The sequence below is a fragment of the Manacus candei genome, unplaced genomic scaffold, assembly GCF_025592945.1.
Source record: "Manacus candei isolate 608988 ecotype Guabito, Panama unplaced genomic scaffold, ASM2559294v1 h1tg000072l, whole genome shotgun sequence".
Lineage (NCBI taxonomy): Eukaryota > Metazoa > Chordata > Aves > Passeriformes > Pipridae > Manacus > Manacus candei.
The window spans coordinates 5,687,014-5,705,462 of record NW_026138120.1 but is presented as its reverse complement, the minus strand read 5'-3'; the positions used below and the strand labels follow the sequence as shown (position 1 = coordinate 5,705,462).

At 47.4% G+C, this 18,449-nt stretch overlaps 2 protein-coding genes across 2 annotated transcripts; both read right to left on the bottom strand.

Annotated features, from left to right (window-relative positions):
- Nucleotides 1-1,928: 1,928 nt before the first annotated feature.
- On the bottom strand, nucleotides 1,929-5,088 carry HOXA9 (homeobox A9). Its single transcript, XM_051808360.1, has 2 exons — nucleotides 4,478-5,088; nucleotides 1,929-3,342 (listed from the first exon to the last, which is right to left on the bottom strand). The coding sequence occupies exons 1-2, from the start codon at nucleotides 5,013-5,015 to the stop codon at nucleotides 3,104-3,106; spliced, it is 777 nt and encodes a 258-aa protein (XP_051664320.1). The 5' UTR covers nucleotides 5,016-5,088; the 3' UTR covers nucleotides 1,929-3,103.
- Nucleotides 5,089-10,345: 5,257 nt separating this feature from the next.
- On the bottom strand, nucleotides 10,346-14,069 carry HOXA10 (homeobox A10). The gene is made up of 2 exons (XM_051808344.1): nucleotides 13,197-14,069; nucleotides 10,346-11,827 (listed from the first exon to the last, which is right to left on the bottom strand). The coding sequence occupies exons 1-2, from the start codon at nucleotides 14,014-14,016 to the stop codon at nucleotides 11,553-11,555; spliced, it is 1,095 nt and encodes a 364-aa protein (XP_051664304.1). The 5' UTR covers nucleotides 14,017-14,069; the 3' UTR covers nucleotides 10,346-11,552.
- Nucleotides 14,070-18,449: the final 4,380 nt, after the last annotated feature.

Here is an 18,449-nt window from a genome sequence, read left to right as displayed (position 1 = left end):
GACATTTTAGGAGCTTTCGGGGAGGTGGCCGGGCGCTTGATGGCGGAGGGCGGGCGGGCGCTGTTTCGCGGGGTCACAGCGCCACCTGCCGCCGCCCGGCCGCCACCGCCGCGCCGCCGCCGCCGCCGCCGCCCCGGCCCGGCGGAGCCAGCGCCTCTGCCCGCCAGCCCACGGCAAGATATATGTCCACCTCCCAGCCTGGATTTAAGCAGGGGAAGGCCAATAAAAGGTTGTTATTTCCGCTCTCCCGCTTTATCTAAAACAGCCAGACAAAACAAATGAAAAGGCTTTTGTAGAAAATCTTAATTGTGGCTGGACAGTTGTAAACTCATTAAGAGCCGAATTCCAGACAGTTTGCAGACCCGTCATTTATTACACACTCTTAATGCTGATTCTTTGAAGTTGCCTCTGTCTGCAACAACAGAGGGCGTCCCAGCATCCCCAAATACTGGCTCGGGGATCAATTAGAGGGTTTTTTGTGTGTGTGTGCACCAGAACGAGCTCCTTTTTGCTAATTAGAACTCATCAAATCTTATGTCGGGTTTCTTTCTTTTTTTTTTTTCTTTTTTCTTTCTTTTTTTTTTTTTTCCCAAGGTAAAGACGAAAGATTTTTTTTCATCCCGCAGTTCTGCACATCTGTAAACTTCTTACCGGCTCCCTAAGTTTTGTCTTTAGCCCTGCAGCGTTTTACACCCCATAAACGGTTACAGCAGTCATTTTCTTTTATTGCACTGTAGTATGGCTCTGAATTTTCCTAACAACAACTTCTGCCAAGACCATAAGCATGTTCCGTCTTATTTTGCTTTAAATACATACATATATGTAAGGGTACCTCCGTAAAACAAGAAGGATTTTATTGTTATTCGGTATATTTGCAAACAAGGGTCAGTGTGGTGCAGAGCTGTGCTGCGATTCGTGTTATGGAGGATATCTGCTCTGAGCAGTAAGATGTCCGCCCAAAACATCGGTAAATTTCAGCAAGCTCACAGACTACGCTATTTTCTTTTGTTGCTGAGCTTGGTTTGGCTTGGGGCGGCGGGGGAGGGGTAGATGAAATGAGGAGGGGGTGTATGGAAGTCTTCGACTCAGAAGAAACCAGCTTTCTGTTTTTTAAAAATAAATCCTATTTTGTCTTCTCTGCTCTAGACTGTTGCCAGCCCACCTATTTCCTTCGGCTAAATCAGCGAGTAAAATTGACACCATAAATTCTACCATAATTGTCAGTAAAATTTTATCTGTATCTATATCTATCTATAAATACATATATAATCTGAGGAGCTACTACAATGCAACGGGTTGCTTTTATTTGCCACGGGGCATTTAAAAGGGTAAAAAAAAATCCCAAAAGTGAAGGTAAGGGAAGGAAAAAAGTGAGTGACGTTTGAAATAACATATTTTGCATGGGAAATTGTCTTTAGAAGGGAATATAAAATTAACGCCCTTGTAAGGCGATCTTTCTCACGGTTTGTGGAAGCACATTTAGTGTTGGACATTTTCTGGTGGAGGCTAATTAACCGTCTCAGTTTAAATGTCGCTGTCTGAGCTGATTTACATTATGCTCCGCACTAAAGAACGTCTCGGACATTTTGGTTTGGTCCTAATTCCACCGCTCCGCCGGCGAATTTACTAAATCGGCGTTGGATCAGGACCGTGCCCCGAAGCCATCCAAAAGCACCAGCTTACCAAAATCACATCCGGGAGGGAGGAAGAAATGCCTCCCCTCAGAGAAGCTATGGCATTTAGGACCTGAATCTGCCCGTTTAGAACGAAAATAAGCCCGATTTTCCATCACCTGGGGGTTGCGTTTATAGAACCATAGGTTTGCCTTGGCTCAGAAATAATACCACTCCTCGCCTCCGCAGCTGCCCTAGCCCTGCCATGTCTGCTGGAAGACCCCCTCCTTAATAATGTTAAAACATCACAAAATATAAAAGAATCAATATATTTTATTTGGCAAAAAGTTAAATATCATTTCAACACAACGATTTGGTCAGTAGGCCATGAGGTAACTATTTCAAAATAGACAGTGTACGTTCTTCATCAACATAAATTCCCAGACTTATTTTTTTAATTGATACAAATTTACAATAACCAAATGTAGTTTTTTATAATGTATAATTTATTATCAATAAAATTAACCTTCATTACAATAACCATCAAATAATTCGATTAAAATTCAAACGTAAACCATAGGTAGTTACCCTTTTCACATATACGTATAGCTCCGAAATCTGCTAACTGCTCACTGGTGCAAAAACAATATTTAAGCTAGTCTGTTTACTTAGTTTTTTAATATATAGATTATATATACAACCGACAAAGACAGTACTATATATATATCAACTGTGCATACTAAAATGACTTGTTTCATATTTTGAGAACCGTAATTCCCAGACATTCCGGACGAACTTTTTTTCTACTTTTTTTTTTTTTTTTTTTTGGGATATATATAATATATATATTTTACAATCAAAGGTTAACTGTCTAATTATACAGAAAAGACTTAATACACTACAGAGCTATACTCTATGCAATGTTTATAATAAACAACCTGAGTTCAAATTGAATTCTAGCTTACACCATTACATCCGGTACAGCACCCAAGCACATAAATTGAGTCACAAACATAATTACCACAATAAAACACAGTGTTCAAGTATTAGAGCAGAGATCTCTCTGCCGCGCAAAGAGCGAATAAAATTAACTACGTAGGCTAAACTATACAGTCCGTAAATAGTTGTGCATTATGAAAAGGTAGTTTTTTTCTTTTTTTTTCTTTCAATAAGTGAAGAAACAGGTAGATTTATACAAGCCAGTTAAACAGCCTTTTCGTGCTAATGCCCCCTTTTTCTTTCCTATTAGAAAATTAGAAGTCTTACTGTACCTCTCCTGGCACTCTGGCCTCTGTGACAATCACTGTACAATCATAATCAGAATTTGCCAAGGGAAAAAAAATGAGGCCTGGACCCAGACGCATTGCATGGCAGGGCTCGAGGGGAGGATTTCTCTTTTTTGTTTGTTTGTTTGTTTGTTTTGGTTTTAACTTTTCTTTTTTTTTTTTTCTTTTATTTTATGCATTTTTAGTTTAACTCGTGTGGTTCCATCATTCGTCCTTTGCTCGATCTTTGTTGATTTTCTTCATTTTCATCCTCCTGTTCTGAAACCAGATTTTCACTTGTCTCTCAGTTAAATTGAGGAGTCTGGCAACCTCATATCTACGGTCCCTAGTGAGATACATATTGAACAGAAATTCCTTCTCCAATTCCAGCGTCTGATGCTTGGTGTAAGGGCATCGCTTTTTCCTGGTGGACCTTGCGTGGAGCCAGTTTGCAGCTGGATTATCTAGAACGAAAACAAGAGAAGTTCAGGCTGGGGGGGGGGGGGGTTGAGGGAGGGGTCTGGGAAGGCAATCCACGCAGAAACTGCCGATTAAGTGTCCCGGTGTTCGTGTTTAGGACGTGGCTCTCCTTTCCCGAGGCACAGAGGATCGTGAGGCACAATGGACTCCAAAATACAGACACATGGAGAGGTCACACGCAACCACACGCGGCAAAGCCCCGTTGCCCCCGCCTTCCCTCGCCTTTTTTATTGTTTCTGGAATACAATTTTAAAATACTTTCTTCTCCCCCCTCCCTCCCTCTCTCTCCCCCTCTGTGCTAGACCCCTACCTCCTTCCTGGCCTCCCCACCCCCTTTAAACTGCCAGCACGGGGAGTGACCAGCCAGACTAATATGTCATCGAAATTGTTTCACTTTTTTATTTCTACCTTCTCCCGTGTCATTCCTGGCAAGACCCCGGAAGCTGGAGAGTCAGTCTACAACTGGCATAATCAAACCCTCGCCCTCTTAGGACCCTTATTCGCACTGCGTTAATCGCGATAGTAATCCCGAGGCGCTCTGCCACCAGTTTCGCAGCCCTGGGAGCATCCAGCCTGGGGGTTTCCACAGAGGAGTCGAAGGGGGGAGGGGGGAAATCAAGTCAGTGGCGGGGGATTTCTGCTCTCACACCATCAATAGCCGCCCCGGCCTGAGAGCCGTCTCAAAAAAGATCAGATTCACATTCAATGCTTTCTAGGCACACTGTCCCCGGTGTCTGCCCACGCCTGGGAGCGCGGCGAGGCAGGGTGATGTGAGCACGTCCCGAGGAGTTTGCTGGGGTGGCTGGAGCAGGGGTGGGCGGCTATTGCATTTCTCTCTCTCTCTTTTTTTTTTTTTTTTTTTGTTATGTTTGTTCAAGTTGCAGTTGTAGAGTGAGTTTTTGTTTTCCTTTCAGCCTGGAAAGCCAGAGCCGTCCTAGATCCCGTTCGAGCCTGAGAAAGGCAGCGCTGGCTTTTGCAGATGGCAGGCTCGGGTGAGCTGGCGCAGCGGCGGCGGCAGCAGCGGCCGGTGCTCGGCCACGTAATTAGCCCCAGCGCCTCGATACCTCCCCGCGGCCAGCGCAGCGCCCTGAAGTCCATTACCCTCGCAGTCCCACTTACTTGGATCGATCTGCGGTTTCTCTCCGTTTGCCTCACTTTCTCCATTGCTTTCAGAGAATGCGCCTTCGTGGCTTTGCTTATCCCTATCAACTGGAGGAGAACCACAAGCATAATCAGAGAGAGACAAAGTGTGAGTGTCAAACGTGGTACAGTCAGCCCTCCTGGCCGCCAGCGGTTCAGGTTTAATGCCGTAATGCCTGCTGGTAGGTAACCCGGGGAAAGACAAGGAGCCCGGCACAGGCTCAAGCCACGAACGCATGTACCTGCCGTCGGGCGGTGCCACGGGCGCCTGGTGGTGCGCGTAGGGGTGGTAGACGGCGGGGGCGCCGGCGGGGTGCGCGGGGCTCCAGGGGGGGCCGAAGACGGGCGCCTTGGGCTGGAAGCTGCAGGGGGCCAGCTCGGGGTGCTCGGCCAGCGCCGCCGGCCGCGGCGGCGGCCCCAGCGGGGCGGGGGCGTAGCGGGGCGCCGCCAGCTCGTCCCCCTCCGGCACCAGGAAGGAGTCCACGTAGTAATTGCTGAGGGTCCCGGGAGCCGACATGGCGGGCAGGCGGGCGCGGCGGACCCGCCGCGGTTCGGGGCTGCGGGTTTCACGTAACAACTTGGTGCTGGCGGGGAAGTAGAGTCAGTAATAAGTTGGGGGCAGCGCGGGCGCCCATTGGCTGCGCCGGTCACGTGGCGAGGGAGCAGAACAATAAAGTATAAATCAGTCCGCGGGCTATTAATGGGTCAGTGTTTTCCAGCCATAATTTTTATAGCGAGGCCATATGTTTTTATGCAAAGGGATATTTGAGTTATACGGTGGGGTTTGTTTTAATTGCGGCCAACTGAGATTAAAAGATCAGATTCCGTATTACAGCCCCCCTTCTCTCCTTCTCTCTCTCTCTCCCCTCTCTCTCTTTATTTTTTCGTTTAAGCGGACTATTTTATATCATAATTAATCATCCCATCAGTGGGTCGTGTTCCCCGCGAAAAAAAAATCCCACCACCCTTGTGATCGGAGACCTTCACATAAAATGATACAATAACTGAAGCAATAAAAAAAGCAAAATAACAGTTGCGGTGTACTGTATTTAAATATACATTTATTATATTTCATAAGGAGTTATTGTTTCGGGAGCCACGGGGTTGTTATTAAGTCAGTAACTACGAGCGCGCTCATTTGCATCGCTGTGTTTCTCAGCAGTAAAAATTTACGAGTGCTTGGAAAGGTTAAATTATACTATTGTGTTTAGTTTGGGAACCCACTGTAAATAATACCGTTCCGTTCGGCTCAGAGCTGGCAGCGGAAAGTCAAATTCAACGTATCCCCTTTCCGAAACCGCGGCGCAGAGCCGGCCCTCCCCGCCCGGCCGGAGGAGGACAGGGGCAGGCGCTGGCTCGTTACTTAGGCTGGCCCGCACCAAACTGCACTTCACCACCCCACCCCGCAGGGCATGGCGCGGCAGTGACCGAAACACCCTCCTCGTCCTCCCCGCCGCGCCTGCCCGACCCTGCCCTTGGACCGGGGACCCCTCGCCAGGCCGGGGAAAGGAGCTGGGGCTGGGCTGCTCGGCTGCGGCCGGAGCGGAGCCGCCGTCGGGACCGGGAGGGAAGGAGCGCGGGCAGAGCCGGGCGGCGATATTTATCACGACGATTAATTCTTCAACTATGCAGGGAAGCAGCGGGGGGAAAGGGGAGAAAAAGCCCCGTCTCCCCGCTGCCGAAAGGCACCCTGCTTCTCCGGGCGGCTATCAAAGGGGCGTTCGCAGTCGGCCGTCCCGCATTCTGGTGAATCAAATTTATGTGCAAATATAGTTATTTATTTGCTGGCACCTCCTATGACTGCAAGACACACGCTAGCGGCATCGGAAGCCAAGCGGAGGGTTACAATCCTCCGCAGAAGGAGGGGAGGGTGCGCGGGGGAAAAGTAAGAGGCGGCCAGATCCAAGTCCAGTGTTAGGAATTAAAGTCGTGGCTGAGCGCTTGGCAAACGTGCCTGCGACTCCTTGGTTTCTCTCTGGCGGACAATCACGCTGTTTATCCCCGTGGCTGGTGAAGGAGCGCGGTCACCAGGATGCAGGGGGCACAAAAAATCTCCACGAGAGGCTCAATTTACTCAAAAAATCTTTTATTGAAAATAGAGCCCAGCAAATGGTAGGGACGACTGAGTAATAATTAAAATCGCGTGTAAGGACTGTGCATGCGAAAGTGTGGTTCTAATTAGTTTTACATCGCTATGTGGGCTGTCTCTCTCCCTCTCTCTCTCTCTCTCTCTCTCCTCTCTTCTCTTTCTTTTTCTTTTTATGTCTTCTCAACAGTTTAATCCGAAATTTTACAGAGGTCCTATTTTAACAATGCTCTCTTCCCCATTCAGAATTACAAAGGTCCATAATGAAACTATTATCCCCCATTAGAGTTCAAAAATTACGGAGCAGTTGCAGGACCTCAATAAACAAGGGGCCCGTTATTTTCTAACAATTTTAAAAATGCAAATAAAGCTCTCTGACTCTTTTTTTTTTTTTTCCCCCCCGCTATTGTATAGACTCTTCGTAATAGAAAAAATAATTGTATTTCTTTCCTGGAAAGACGGAACTCCACGTCATTCGTATTTATTATTAAGAGTCAGCTGTGGTGAAATGTGATTGTAGAACTTCCTTTTTCCATTCAGAAAAAATAATCTTAGCTGCAGGAGTCCTGGATGTTTATACTCGAATTTGGGTTCTCAACTTCAGCAGCGGGTTTCATTTTTTTGGTTCCTCACCAAAACTAATAGCAAATGAATAACAATAACAGTAGCGTTTAAAAGAACGTGTCTGCATTTTTATTTCCCTGTAAAATTCTGTATTTGTTCACTGCCAGCATCCAAGAGGAAGGACAGGGTGTACAGAAAGCAAGAGGCAAAATCTGGCAAATAATTAGACATTTTTCACGCGGTAACGATGCTGATAAAAACGCTGGGATATTCTCCTCTTTTTTGGTGCGGTTTTAGATCCATTTACAACCAAAGTACAGTTTTCACGCGAGTTACAAGGACGAGTGGGCTTCGTACAGTTTGTGTTGCAAATGCCTTAAGGTTTTGGTGCCTTATACCTTCGGAGGCAAAAGACTCCAAGCAGGGCAGAAACAGGCGTTCATGTAAAATTGCTATATGAAACCGGAATTCCCAGGAACGAAGCACTGATGGAGCCATCGTGTCTGAATAAAAATACTCCTCCATACCGACATAACCGAATTAGCAGAGCTCTTATTCCTCTAGCTCTGACCCCCGGCTGCAACAGGAAGGATCCCATCGGTTTTCAAGCGAGAGACATCTGCAAACTCTGCTTCATTAGCTACGCACCAAGGAGGCGCGGAGTATACTCGGGCGCGGGGCAGAAATCCGCGGGCGCTGGCGACCTCTCCTGAACGGGAAGTTCAGGATCGCTTTTCCCCAGGGTTTCCTGCCACTGCAGAGCTCTCTGAACCAGTGGTGCTATGAATGCACGGAGGGGTTTTGGCACAGAGAAGAGAAAAAATTATTCAGAATTTAGGGGAAGCAGTCCAAAGTCAAGATGAGGCGATTCAATTGGGAATCAAAAGGGCAGAGGCAACAAACGCCATACAGGCACGCACAGTCATAGGCACTGTAAATACACTCCCCGAATGTACACAGCCCCAGCAGATAACCCGTCAGACTCACAGTGTATGCAGAGACAGACACAAGCACTTAAATTTGGCTGCAATGCAGAGCTCTGCTCCTGCCCCGGCCGGGGACATCTGCTTCTCTAGGGATCGGTCTAGCTATAATCCGCTATCCAAACTCTTTTGAGCCCCTGCAACCCAACCTGGGCTTTCCAAAAAGTTTATAGGTTTTACTATTGTTATTTTTTTAAGGAAAAAATAATCACGACTCCTAAAATCTTAAATAGAAATAAATGCCCAAGGAGTGAGTTCTCGGTCCTTTTCCGCACCCTCCTTTCCGCCACGGAGGGTGCCCGGCTCCGCGGGTGCGCCGGCGCTGGCTGCCGGCGGAGGGCTGGGCGGGAGCCCGCCCATGGCCCGCGGTTGCGCTGCGGACACAAAAGGCGGCGGTGGCGGCGGCGGCAGCGGGCCCGGAGAGGTCGCTGTTGCCCGTTCCGCCTCCGCGGAGAGACCGCGCCGCAATCGTGATCGTAACCGAGGCCTTGCGGGCCGCGGGGCAGCCGGCGCCCCCGGGCAGCCCCGGCGGAGCGGGCCCGACGGGCGGCTGCACAGAGCCGGCGGAGCCCTGCGACAGACTCCGGCAGGCACCAGCCACCCCACCGCGGGGGACGAGAGCCGCCGGCGGGACGGCACCCCCGCCGCCGGTGGGTCCACCCGACCGCGGGCGCTGTGCTCCGGGCCCTTGTTTTTGATGACGCGTGGAGCGGGGCCGGCAGATTTGAACTCTCCCCACCCCCTCCCCCAGGCACGCTTTCGGATCTCTTGGTTTTTAATAAATCCAGGCTGAAAAATAAAAGCGTCCCCCCACCTCCTCCGATCCCCCGAGCTCGACCCACGCCGAGCGGAATGCAAAACGCACCTGACCTTGAATGCAGCCAACGAGATACATTAAAAACCCGCAAGCAGGCAGGGACTCGCTTAGGAGCTAGCTAACCTTGAAGAACTTGTCAAGCTTCCCCCCTCGGCTGCCGTGTTTATCTGAGGAATCAAAGGAGGCTCCGCTGCAGATGGGAAACAATGGCATTGGGACTTGACGCCTACAGTTCACTTCAGCGCTAAGATTTCTTCGGGCAGAATGGACCCTCGCACCAAGCATACCTGGTGATGATATCAACTGAAGTAATTAAGGCAGTTTCGTGCTGTAGAGAGAAAGGTGGAGCCCCAACAACATGAAACTACCTAAACCACAGAGCAGTTCTCAGGCGCTAATTATTACTTTCCCCATTGCCGTGGTCCTTAACGCAAGGATCCCGCTACGAAAATAAAACCAGAAACGTGACTAAAACATCGCTCTCTCCCTCCCGCCCACCCCGCCGGCGCCCCTCCGCACCCCCCGGCCAGCCTCGGGTGGGTTAATGAAAACAAGAATAAAATATAATAACAACCACCCACACAAGCGCGCGCGGGCAGCTTTCGCCTTTCCATGCAGATGCAACCGGGAAAAAAAAAAAAAAGCCCGTGCACGACAATGTTACATCATGAAAAGCTAACGGCTCCCAAGAAGCCCGGGTTCAAAGTCTGTCCCCCCCTCCTCCCGGCGTACATATACCCTTGCAAGGAAGCATTAGCTGTCGCTTTTCTTCCAGCCTTCCTTTTGCCTTCCCATTGTGCAAGACTTTGTGCAAGCTAAACATGCATTGAGGAAGGGAGGATGCAAAAAAAAAAAAAAAAAAAAAGGCAGCTGGGTGAAATAAGTTCTTCCACATGCAACCAGGTAGGGAATAGCCTTGTTTGGAGGGGCCCACTGGCAGGGAGACAAGACCTGGGTCCCCCCCTCCCCATGAGCTCACCTTTACGATTTCTTCTCAGCCCTGAGATAAAGCTAGCATTTTGTCAGCCTCTTCTGGAGTTAAAGATCTCCGCACACTTGTAGGTGTTCGATTAAAAAAAAAAAATCGTTTCCCTTCCCTCAAGAAATAGCAATTTGCTTCCTCAGTCTATGCAGCTCCTCAGTCAACTGAAACCACTCGTTCAAGACAGCAACAATCCAGATATACTAGCAAGTCATAAAACTGAACAAAAGCCGACAAACCTTAGAGCACCATCGCTATATGGCCCAGACAAATTACGACCGTCTAGGTAATATTTAAATAGATTCCTAAAGTAATTGCAGGGGGTTTAGGCAACTATTCCTGTTGTAAAAGTTCTCGAAGACATAAAGTAGAACCTGAGGATAAACAGTCACAAAAAGAGGTAAAATTAAAAGGATTCATTCCACGTTTTTTTATTCTTCTATGAGAACATAAACATCGTCTTTTTCACGCACAGCAGCATTACAATATTAATTTATTCCGATTTAAGGTAAGAACTAGATATAGCTAGAACTAACATTTATAATAACAATATAATGCATTTGCTTAAAACAGTATCGGCATTTTAATAATAATAGACATTTATCCATATCTGTATTTATAGCTTTTCCCCTTCTTTCTTTTTTTCTCTTTTTAAATTTTTTTTTCACCCATATGTTTGACCCTTTAATGCATATAACTTCACAGTATAAAGGAAGACACGTTCTCCCTTGCAATCTCAGACTCTGGCTCAGAAAGTCCATCTCATGTTCAGGATATGTACTTTTCAGTGAAATTAGTGAGGAAAAAAGTGACTATTTCTTTCTCAAGGGGGAATTTCTGTGTGCTTGTCATGCGTTACCAATGGTAACATTATATATAGACACAAAAAAATAACTAATTCCACATATTTAAGCAAAACTACATTACGTAAATATCTACAACCAGCAAGAGAAATTCAGAGGTAAGAGTAATAATTTAGTCCATGAGCAAAACGAACTCTTTTATACCTTTAAAGAGAAGAGACTTCATTTTCCTGGCCAATTTTAAAGCTGTAATAATGACTTTTAAGGTAAAGCAAAAAAAAAAAATTCTCTTAACACCCGTTCCCATGAAACCCTTTTAAAGCATGCCTGCATTTCATTATTTTAAGTCCTGCTTTTCGAAGAAAAAAGGGGGAGGGGGAGAAAAGGAAAGGAGAGGAGGGAACCCAATATATAGAAATATGGCAAGGCTTAAATTCTTCATTGTGCAGCTACATATAGTCCAAGTTGCAGCACTTATATTTTAAAAGAATGTACCTTTAACCAAGCTTGTTTAGTTTTCAAAGAGACATATACAGGAAAACCTATTTGCAGCTTCTGAAATCGTATTTCTATGTTTCAAAGCCTGGAGGAACAAATCGGCCCGGAAGAAGGCTGAAGGAAGAGGGGAGGTTCACGCACGGCATTTTGTTCTTTAGTGTGGCCTTAGTCTACCCACCCCCTCACCCCCCAAAGTAGCTCTTAAGAGGTTAAGGACGTATTGAGAGTGTCTAAAATCGTTAATCCATACAGGTGCGGATTACTACAGCCTAGGAAAATGATACTGGCTCTTTAAACCATAAAGACGTGTTTATGGATTCATCAAGAGAAATTAAAGTTGGCTGTGAGCTCCCGAATCCTATTCTCTCTGTTCATTTTCTTCAGTTTCATTCTGCGATTCTGAAACCAGATTTTAACTTGTCTGTCTGTGAGGTGGACTGTGCGGCTGATCTCTAGGCGACGCTCACGAGTCAGGTACATATTGAATAGAAACTCCTTTTCCAGCTCGAGAGTTTGATGCTTGGTATAGGGGCATCGTTTCTTTCTGCCACTTTTTGCCGTGAGCCAGTTTGCTGCATTTTCTCCTTTTGAATTGCCTAGTTTTGAGAAAGTAAAAAATGGACGTTACTATCGAGTCAGAGGCAAGGAGCTATGGGGAAGAGGATAGAAGGAGCATCCATGTGGGCTTGCTCCGCCAGCTGCGGAGAGTTGGAATGTGGGGTATCCTTGTGGGAACCAAGAACTTCGAAGTGGTTTCCCAAAGGCGCTGGATCTACCTTGGTAAAAACTGACACTGTTCGAAAAACTCCTCTCCTGGTGTGTAGTTCAACCCCGACATCCCAAAACAGGCTTCTATTCTCTCCTTGTTAGCCGCTCAGAGCCCACTGTTACCGGGGGGCAGCTTGGTGAACGACCTGTAGGCTGATTTCCAACTCCACCCCTGCCACCTGCTTCCAAAAAACCAAAGCCTGTGGATGCGAACTTTTTAAGTGTGCTATGGAGGCGGAAAACAAGGTGAGCTGGGGAGCCGAAGCCTCCCTGCCTTTCGGCCCTGCCTTTCCAGAATGCTTCACCGCGGCCCTCTCTTTTCCTTAGCATTTCAGAGAAGAAAAAAATACAATAATAATAATAATAATAATATAAACATCAAACATCAAAGATGTTCCCCACTGGCTGGGAAAGAGGTAACACCAATCCCTTGGTGGCTTAGAGTTAGTGGTTTGGGGTTGGCTCTCTAGTAGTTTTTCTCTTTCTTTCATTTTTTTTTTTTAAATATTATTTTCCAACCGTGCACTTGAAAGGAATAACAGGGCGTCTGAAAAGCGAATGGAGAGAAGCTCCTGAAAAGTCTGCCGCCCGGGGAAGGGGAGTTATTTTTTGCCATGGGGACCCGAAAGGGAAATAAATGAGGAAATGTATAAATAACAGCTCTGTTATCTAGTGTAGACGCTGAAGGATATTCGCGGTTGCATTCATCAGTCTAATTTGATAGCAGCTCAGAGATGGCACATTTCAGCGCGGCTGTTATTTCGAAAAGCATTCTGGATCGTAAAATATAACTTACCGTGTTAATAGGTTTATTTATTGGCACTGCCTATTGCTTATTTTGGATGCTTCACAAACATCTCTGTTATCTGGTAGGCACCTTCACAACACAGGGGAAAAAGTGATCTTGTTATTTTATATGTTTAAGCAGCATGCAGGCTAAAGTTGCCCATTGCGGAGGCTCTAAGGATTTTAAACTACAGGACGGACATTAATTTTTACGGCAACCCCATGCCCGAATATTACAAAGTTCAGAAGGTCAGCCTGAGCAGCGCTTCTTGGCAGCCCCGCGGGGCAGCTGGGATCCTCCTTTCGCATCGCGATGCCACTATGATCCTCAACAGTTTTTGGTTTTTTTTCCTTTCTTTTTTCTTGCTTTTTAAATCATCACTACCGCCATTACCATCATCATTCGCTTACCTACGGGCTCTTTCTCGGGAGAAGCTTTGCTGCTCTCTGACGGAGCTGGAGAGAGCTCCTCTGCGGTGGAAGATGAAGCCTGAGTCTCGTCCTCCCTCTGGGAGACGCACGCCAAGGGGCTGGGGGAGCGTTCCTCGTCCTCTTTCCTCCCCGCGTCTGGGACAGGAGGCAAAGATGGAGGTGTCTGGAAGCGGCCGGGGGGCTGCGGAGGGAAGGGGGCAGCCCCGGCCGGCCCCGCGCCGTAGTTCTTGGAAGTGCCATAAGCCTGGGAGAGGCGGAAGTAGCCCGGGACGGGAACCCCGCCGCCGCTGCTGGCCGGGCTGACCTCGGCACTCAGCCGGGGGAAGGGAGCGAGGTCTGTGGCGCCCGAGCCCTTGGGGCATTTCTCTGAGTCATAGAGGCAGTAGGAGCTCTCCTCCTTAATGCTTGGAGCGAAGGAGCACGAGGTGGCCTGCTGGCTCTCTGGTTCTTCCATGCGACAGGACCGGGGGGGGTCTAGCCACACTTCCATCCCTGACACGTAGGAGTGCGAGCTGGGGACCATGCTTTGAGAAGTACCTTCATTGCGTTTGCTCAGAACGGGGAAAAGTCCGCAGCTTTGCAGCCCGTAGGACAGATCGGACGCCTGTGGCAGGTAGATACCACTGTTGGGATAGTAGCCGCCTCCGCCTCCGCCTCCGCCTCCTGCTCCCGCCGCTTCCCCTCTGCCCGAGCTGATCAGGGAGTCTACCAAAAAAGAGTTTGCAGCCGGGCTCTCGGAGCATGACATTGTTGTGGAATAATTTGGCGAAGGGAGCAGATAGCCCTTTCTGGCTGACATTTCTTGTGCAAAACATGCTGAATATGATGAGAGATACCCCCGCGCCACGGCAGGCTGCTGCAGCCAATGGAAGCCCGGGCCTCCCCAGCAACCCCTCCCCGTCTGGTTTCGTATGCACAGAGCTGCTCTCAGGTCGACCTCTGAATTTGGAAGATAGATGTATATTAATGTGTAATATGGATTTCCATACGCACAGGCGCGCGCACTTCGACCACATGGGCGAGCGTCTGCGCCCAGGCGGGAGCCGCGCTCCCGGGAAGGGGAAGGAGCGGGCTGTGCTGGTACTGGCTCCAAGTTTTGCTCCCCTCTTATCACACTCACCGCTATAAAATAGCCCGGCGGTCCTGATGTTTATTATACCTAGGCTGAAGCGGTGTCCAGATGAAGCTTTTACTATCGCTCCTCTTTCCCCGCGGTTGGGCTTTCCTGCAACAACGCCTGCTCACCTCCCTGCACAGCCTATGTGTCTCACGAAATTAATAAAACCGCGGCTCGCCCGGTGTTTTATGCCCAGGCTCTGCTCATTTTATTTGATTGTCTCGTTTTTTTAAGAAATAAAAGACGTGTTATTGTTTATCACGGATCATTGGAAACCATAAAGGGGCCTGGTGCCTCCCGCGTTAAACTCCCGAGGAAGGGGGTTGCTTCCAGCCTAAAATCACCGCCACGACGCCAGGCTGGGCTTAATTTTCCTGGAGATAAAATGCTCGCTGCTGCGCTGAGGAATCTCTTAGGGAGCAATGCCACTCTGGGAGGATTGATTGTGCGGTTGCAGCTCCTAATGCTTTAGTTAACGCTTGATTCTTCCCGGCGTCTGATTACCATTTAAAATGTAAAGCCAGACATATGTCACAGAAAGAATCCAGACGCGAGCAGTTCAAATGGATCTTCGCAGGATGCTGCGCACCGTGTTTATTGATGTGTTTATATTTGGGCGATCATTTTTATATCTCCCCTCCCTCCCCCTGCATTTGGGTCTTTTCACTTTTCGCCTCTTCAAAAGCACCGTCTCCTTTAAGTAATGTACTAAATAATAGAAGTAAGAGTAACTAGATAAATTCCGAGATACTAGACAGCCTTGTCCAGTCAATATGCAATTGTGGTGGAGGTAGCAGACGGATAGCAGACAGGCAGGGACGCAGACAGAGAGACAGATAGATTTCTTAATGAAATGCTTAATGATTGCTTGCTTTCACTTCCATCATCTCTCGCTTGTGCCATTTTGAAGTCGCCTCACTGCCTGGTCCGCGGAACTAAGGGCACTTTAGTTCAAGGGGAGCCTGAGGCTGCCCAGTTCTCGCTGCCCATCCCTGAGGAGCATGGCTCGCTCCTCTCTTCCACACGCCGCCGGGAGAAGCAGCCATCGGCCGGTTTCCGCTTCCAGCAGGGCGGGCGGGTGAGAGCGGCTGCCGGCCGGGCGACATCACGACCCGGGCCGAGAGCTGCTGCCTGGCACACGTCTACCATGCCCGGGAGGACGCTGGCGGCGGTGGTGGGACCACTGTCCGCCGGGCGGCGTGGTGTCGAGGCGGGTGCGGCTCCCCGCATCCCCGGGCGCCTACCCTCGGCCTTCAAAACCCCCCGGGGAGCACTCTTTCCCCCCTCACCCCACGGATCTGTCAAGCCCCACGTGGTCTTGTCCTGTAGTGTTTGCCTGCCACGGGGAAATGCTTTTTCCACAACGTGACATTCCTCCCTCCTTGAGAAGGGAGGGCAATGTCCCTTGTCCCTTCCCTCGGGGCTCTCCTTGCGCCCCCGGAAAGCACGGGCCGGGCAGGGGATGCTACAGCTTTGCAACATCCATAAAACCTCTGTGATTTTTCCAGTGTGATGGGGTGAGCATCACAACGCTATTTCCTTCTGACCAGCCCGTGGGATGCGGTGACAGTGGTAGATCTCTCAGCCTATAGAAACCCTTTGAGCCTTTTTTTCCTTCTCCTATTTCCTCTTGTAGCATTGTTTGTATTTTCCTAACCTGAATAACTCCGCGATGTGTTAATGTGCGACGGACAGACCCTTATCAGATTCCTATGAGGGCCATATCACTACTAACAAAATTAATACCACATAAGGCACCGGTTTATTGGCTGGTATACAGGAAGGCTATTATCAATAGGCTTAGCGTTATAAATACAGAACTAAATAAAACGAAACGTGAGCCCCAGCGCCGCCTTCCAAATACATTTCTCTACGTAAGTCAGGTATAAAAATTACTCCGGGGAAGTCCGCTCTTGCGGTATGTTTATTTTGCATTTGCCAAATTAAATAGAAATGGATTGCAAACCTAAAAGCCATACGGAACCGAGGAGAAACGCTTGAAATCGTTCCAGAACTGTTTTTAAAAAAGCAGCTCCCTTCTAAAAATTGGATTAAAGAGGAGGAAAGTACTATAAAAAGTACACTGTCGTCAGCCGGAAAAAAAATGACTGGAAATGCAACGAAGAAACACGAATTGACTTCTTCTCCCTCTCTGCAAGCTAATGCAGGGGAATCAGACAAAAGGCACAGAAGTCGGTGAGAATTTTGAAGGTTATCTTTAGCCTCCTCTCCTAGGTTTTGTAGCAGTGGGCTACCCCCTGCCGTGTCAGGTCCTGTGGGAGCTGCCGAGGGGTGTTGTGTTGACCGCAGTGAACAGTGGTGGTTTGATGGTCAAGGCACCGGCTGCATCTAGATCATGAACTCAGCTCGGCGTTGCATTATCTCCGCTTTCTTTAATCGCTAACAAGGCCAAGGCAAATAGTAACCAGCATCATCAAACCCAGTGAAGTAAAACTAATAATGTTCACTTGATTCGTAACTATAAAAGATAATGGTCAATTCTGACTAAACTGAGCTAATTTGGCATGCGCTGGGTGCAGCTACTGCATTGCCAGCACTTAACAATGTGTCCCTTGGAACTTAACCCCTATTTAAAAGAAATTTTAAAGAATATTGTGGACGCCAGGGGACGAGAATTACTTTCTTTTTAATTCTACTTCTGTAAGTAAAGCTATCCGAGGGTCTATAAAAGCGAGCAAATAAAATTCTGATGAATATCAAAGCCGCTGAGAAGGTGCTTTCTTGGAGAATCTAAATTCACGGCGTACACAGACAATACTATCAAAATAAAATTTTATTGATCCAAGAAAAATATAATAGATGCATTAATAGGGTCGTTAAGCCATTTTATTGGTTGAACTAAAATTAAAAAACAAGAAGGGAATAAATAAAAACCGACAGCTCAGCCTAAGCAAACTCTGACTAGAAATCTCAAAATGTATCGTGTTAAACCGTGATTTATCTTCTTATTATTGGCCCGTATAACCCAAAAGATCAGCATTGTTAATCCAGAGACGCATTTTGCGAGCTAATTAAAATATGCTTTTATTTGTAGACACGGGCAAGCTGCAATTTGTGAAAACGTAAACGGCCTTGCAGTCTGTGCAGGAGTGCATGCGCCGCCTATCTGAGAATACAGCCGTGGACTACATTTTATACAGCTCCAAAAATGAATGCGATCAGACTATAGTTATTTAATATTGGAACTGTCAATTGTCTGGAACGCGCGTGTGTGCCAGATTCCTCTTTCTTTTTCTTTTCTTTTTCTTTTTCTTTTTTTTTTTTCTGGATTTGCTCCAAAGAAGGCGGATTTCAGACAAGAGGTTTAGGAAAACTGTGTCTGTGCCAAGTTAGGTGACAAGTGATGGATCCACTAATTTTATCTTTACTAGAAATTCTTTTACGTTGGTGGTGGTGCTGTGGAGGTTGGGTTGTTTTGGTGGATTATCTTGTTAAAAATTAGGCTGGGATTTAATTTTATTCCAGCCATCCGGAGGCTTGTTCTCCTAACTATGTTTTGTATTATACGTGTATCATTTTACTCATTTGGATTAGAAACATATTTTGCAAGCAATTCTGACGAGCTTCAAATTCTAGTGTGCGGCAGGACAAAATACACCCAAACAAATTCATTAGGGCTTTATTTCCTCGCCATTTTCCGGCACTAGCGAGGACAACGGGTCTTTCTATTGTCCGGAGAGCCCCAAACACCACGCAGAAGCAACAACGGTATCGGGTTATATATATGTGGGGAAAAATATTATATACCCAAGTCCGACTTTTAAGTGTACCCCTTCTATTGCGAGAGATGGACCACACAGCTCTATCAAGCATTTGAAACTGTAGCCGTTCTCCTTTTTGTAACTGTCTTTCCTCTAAATAATGTCTGGATGCATATACAAATATCTTTTTGTTGTTGTTGTTGTGGTATAGTTTGGCTCTCAGACACACACGTTGGCCTGAAGTTTCGATTTCAGAGCATTTAATGAAAAGATTGTGACCCAAAAAAAAAAAAAAAAAAAAAAGGGAGACAGCAAAACACAAACCCAAAGAGCTTATGAAAAAGCCTCCCAGGGGTTTGGATGTGGTATGTGAGCTGAAGTTCAGTACACGAT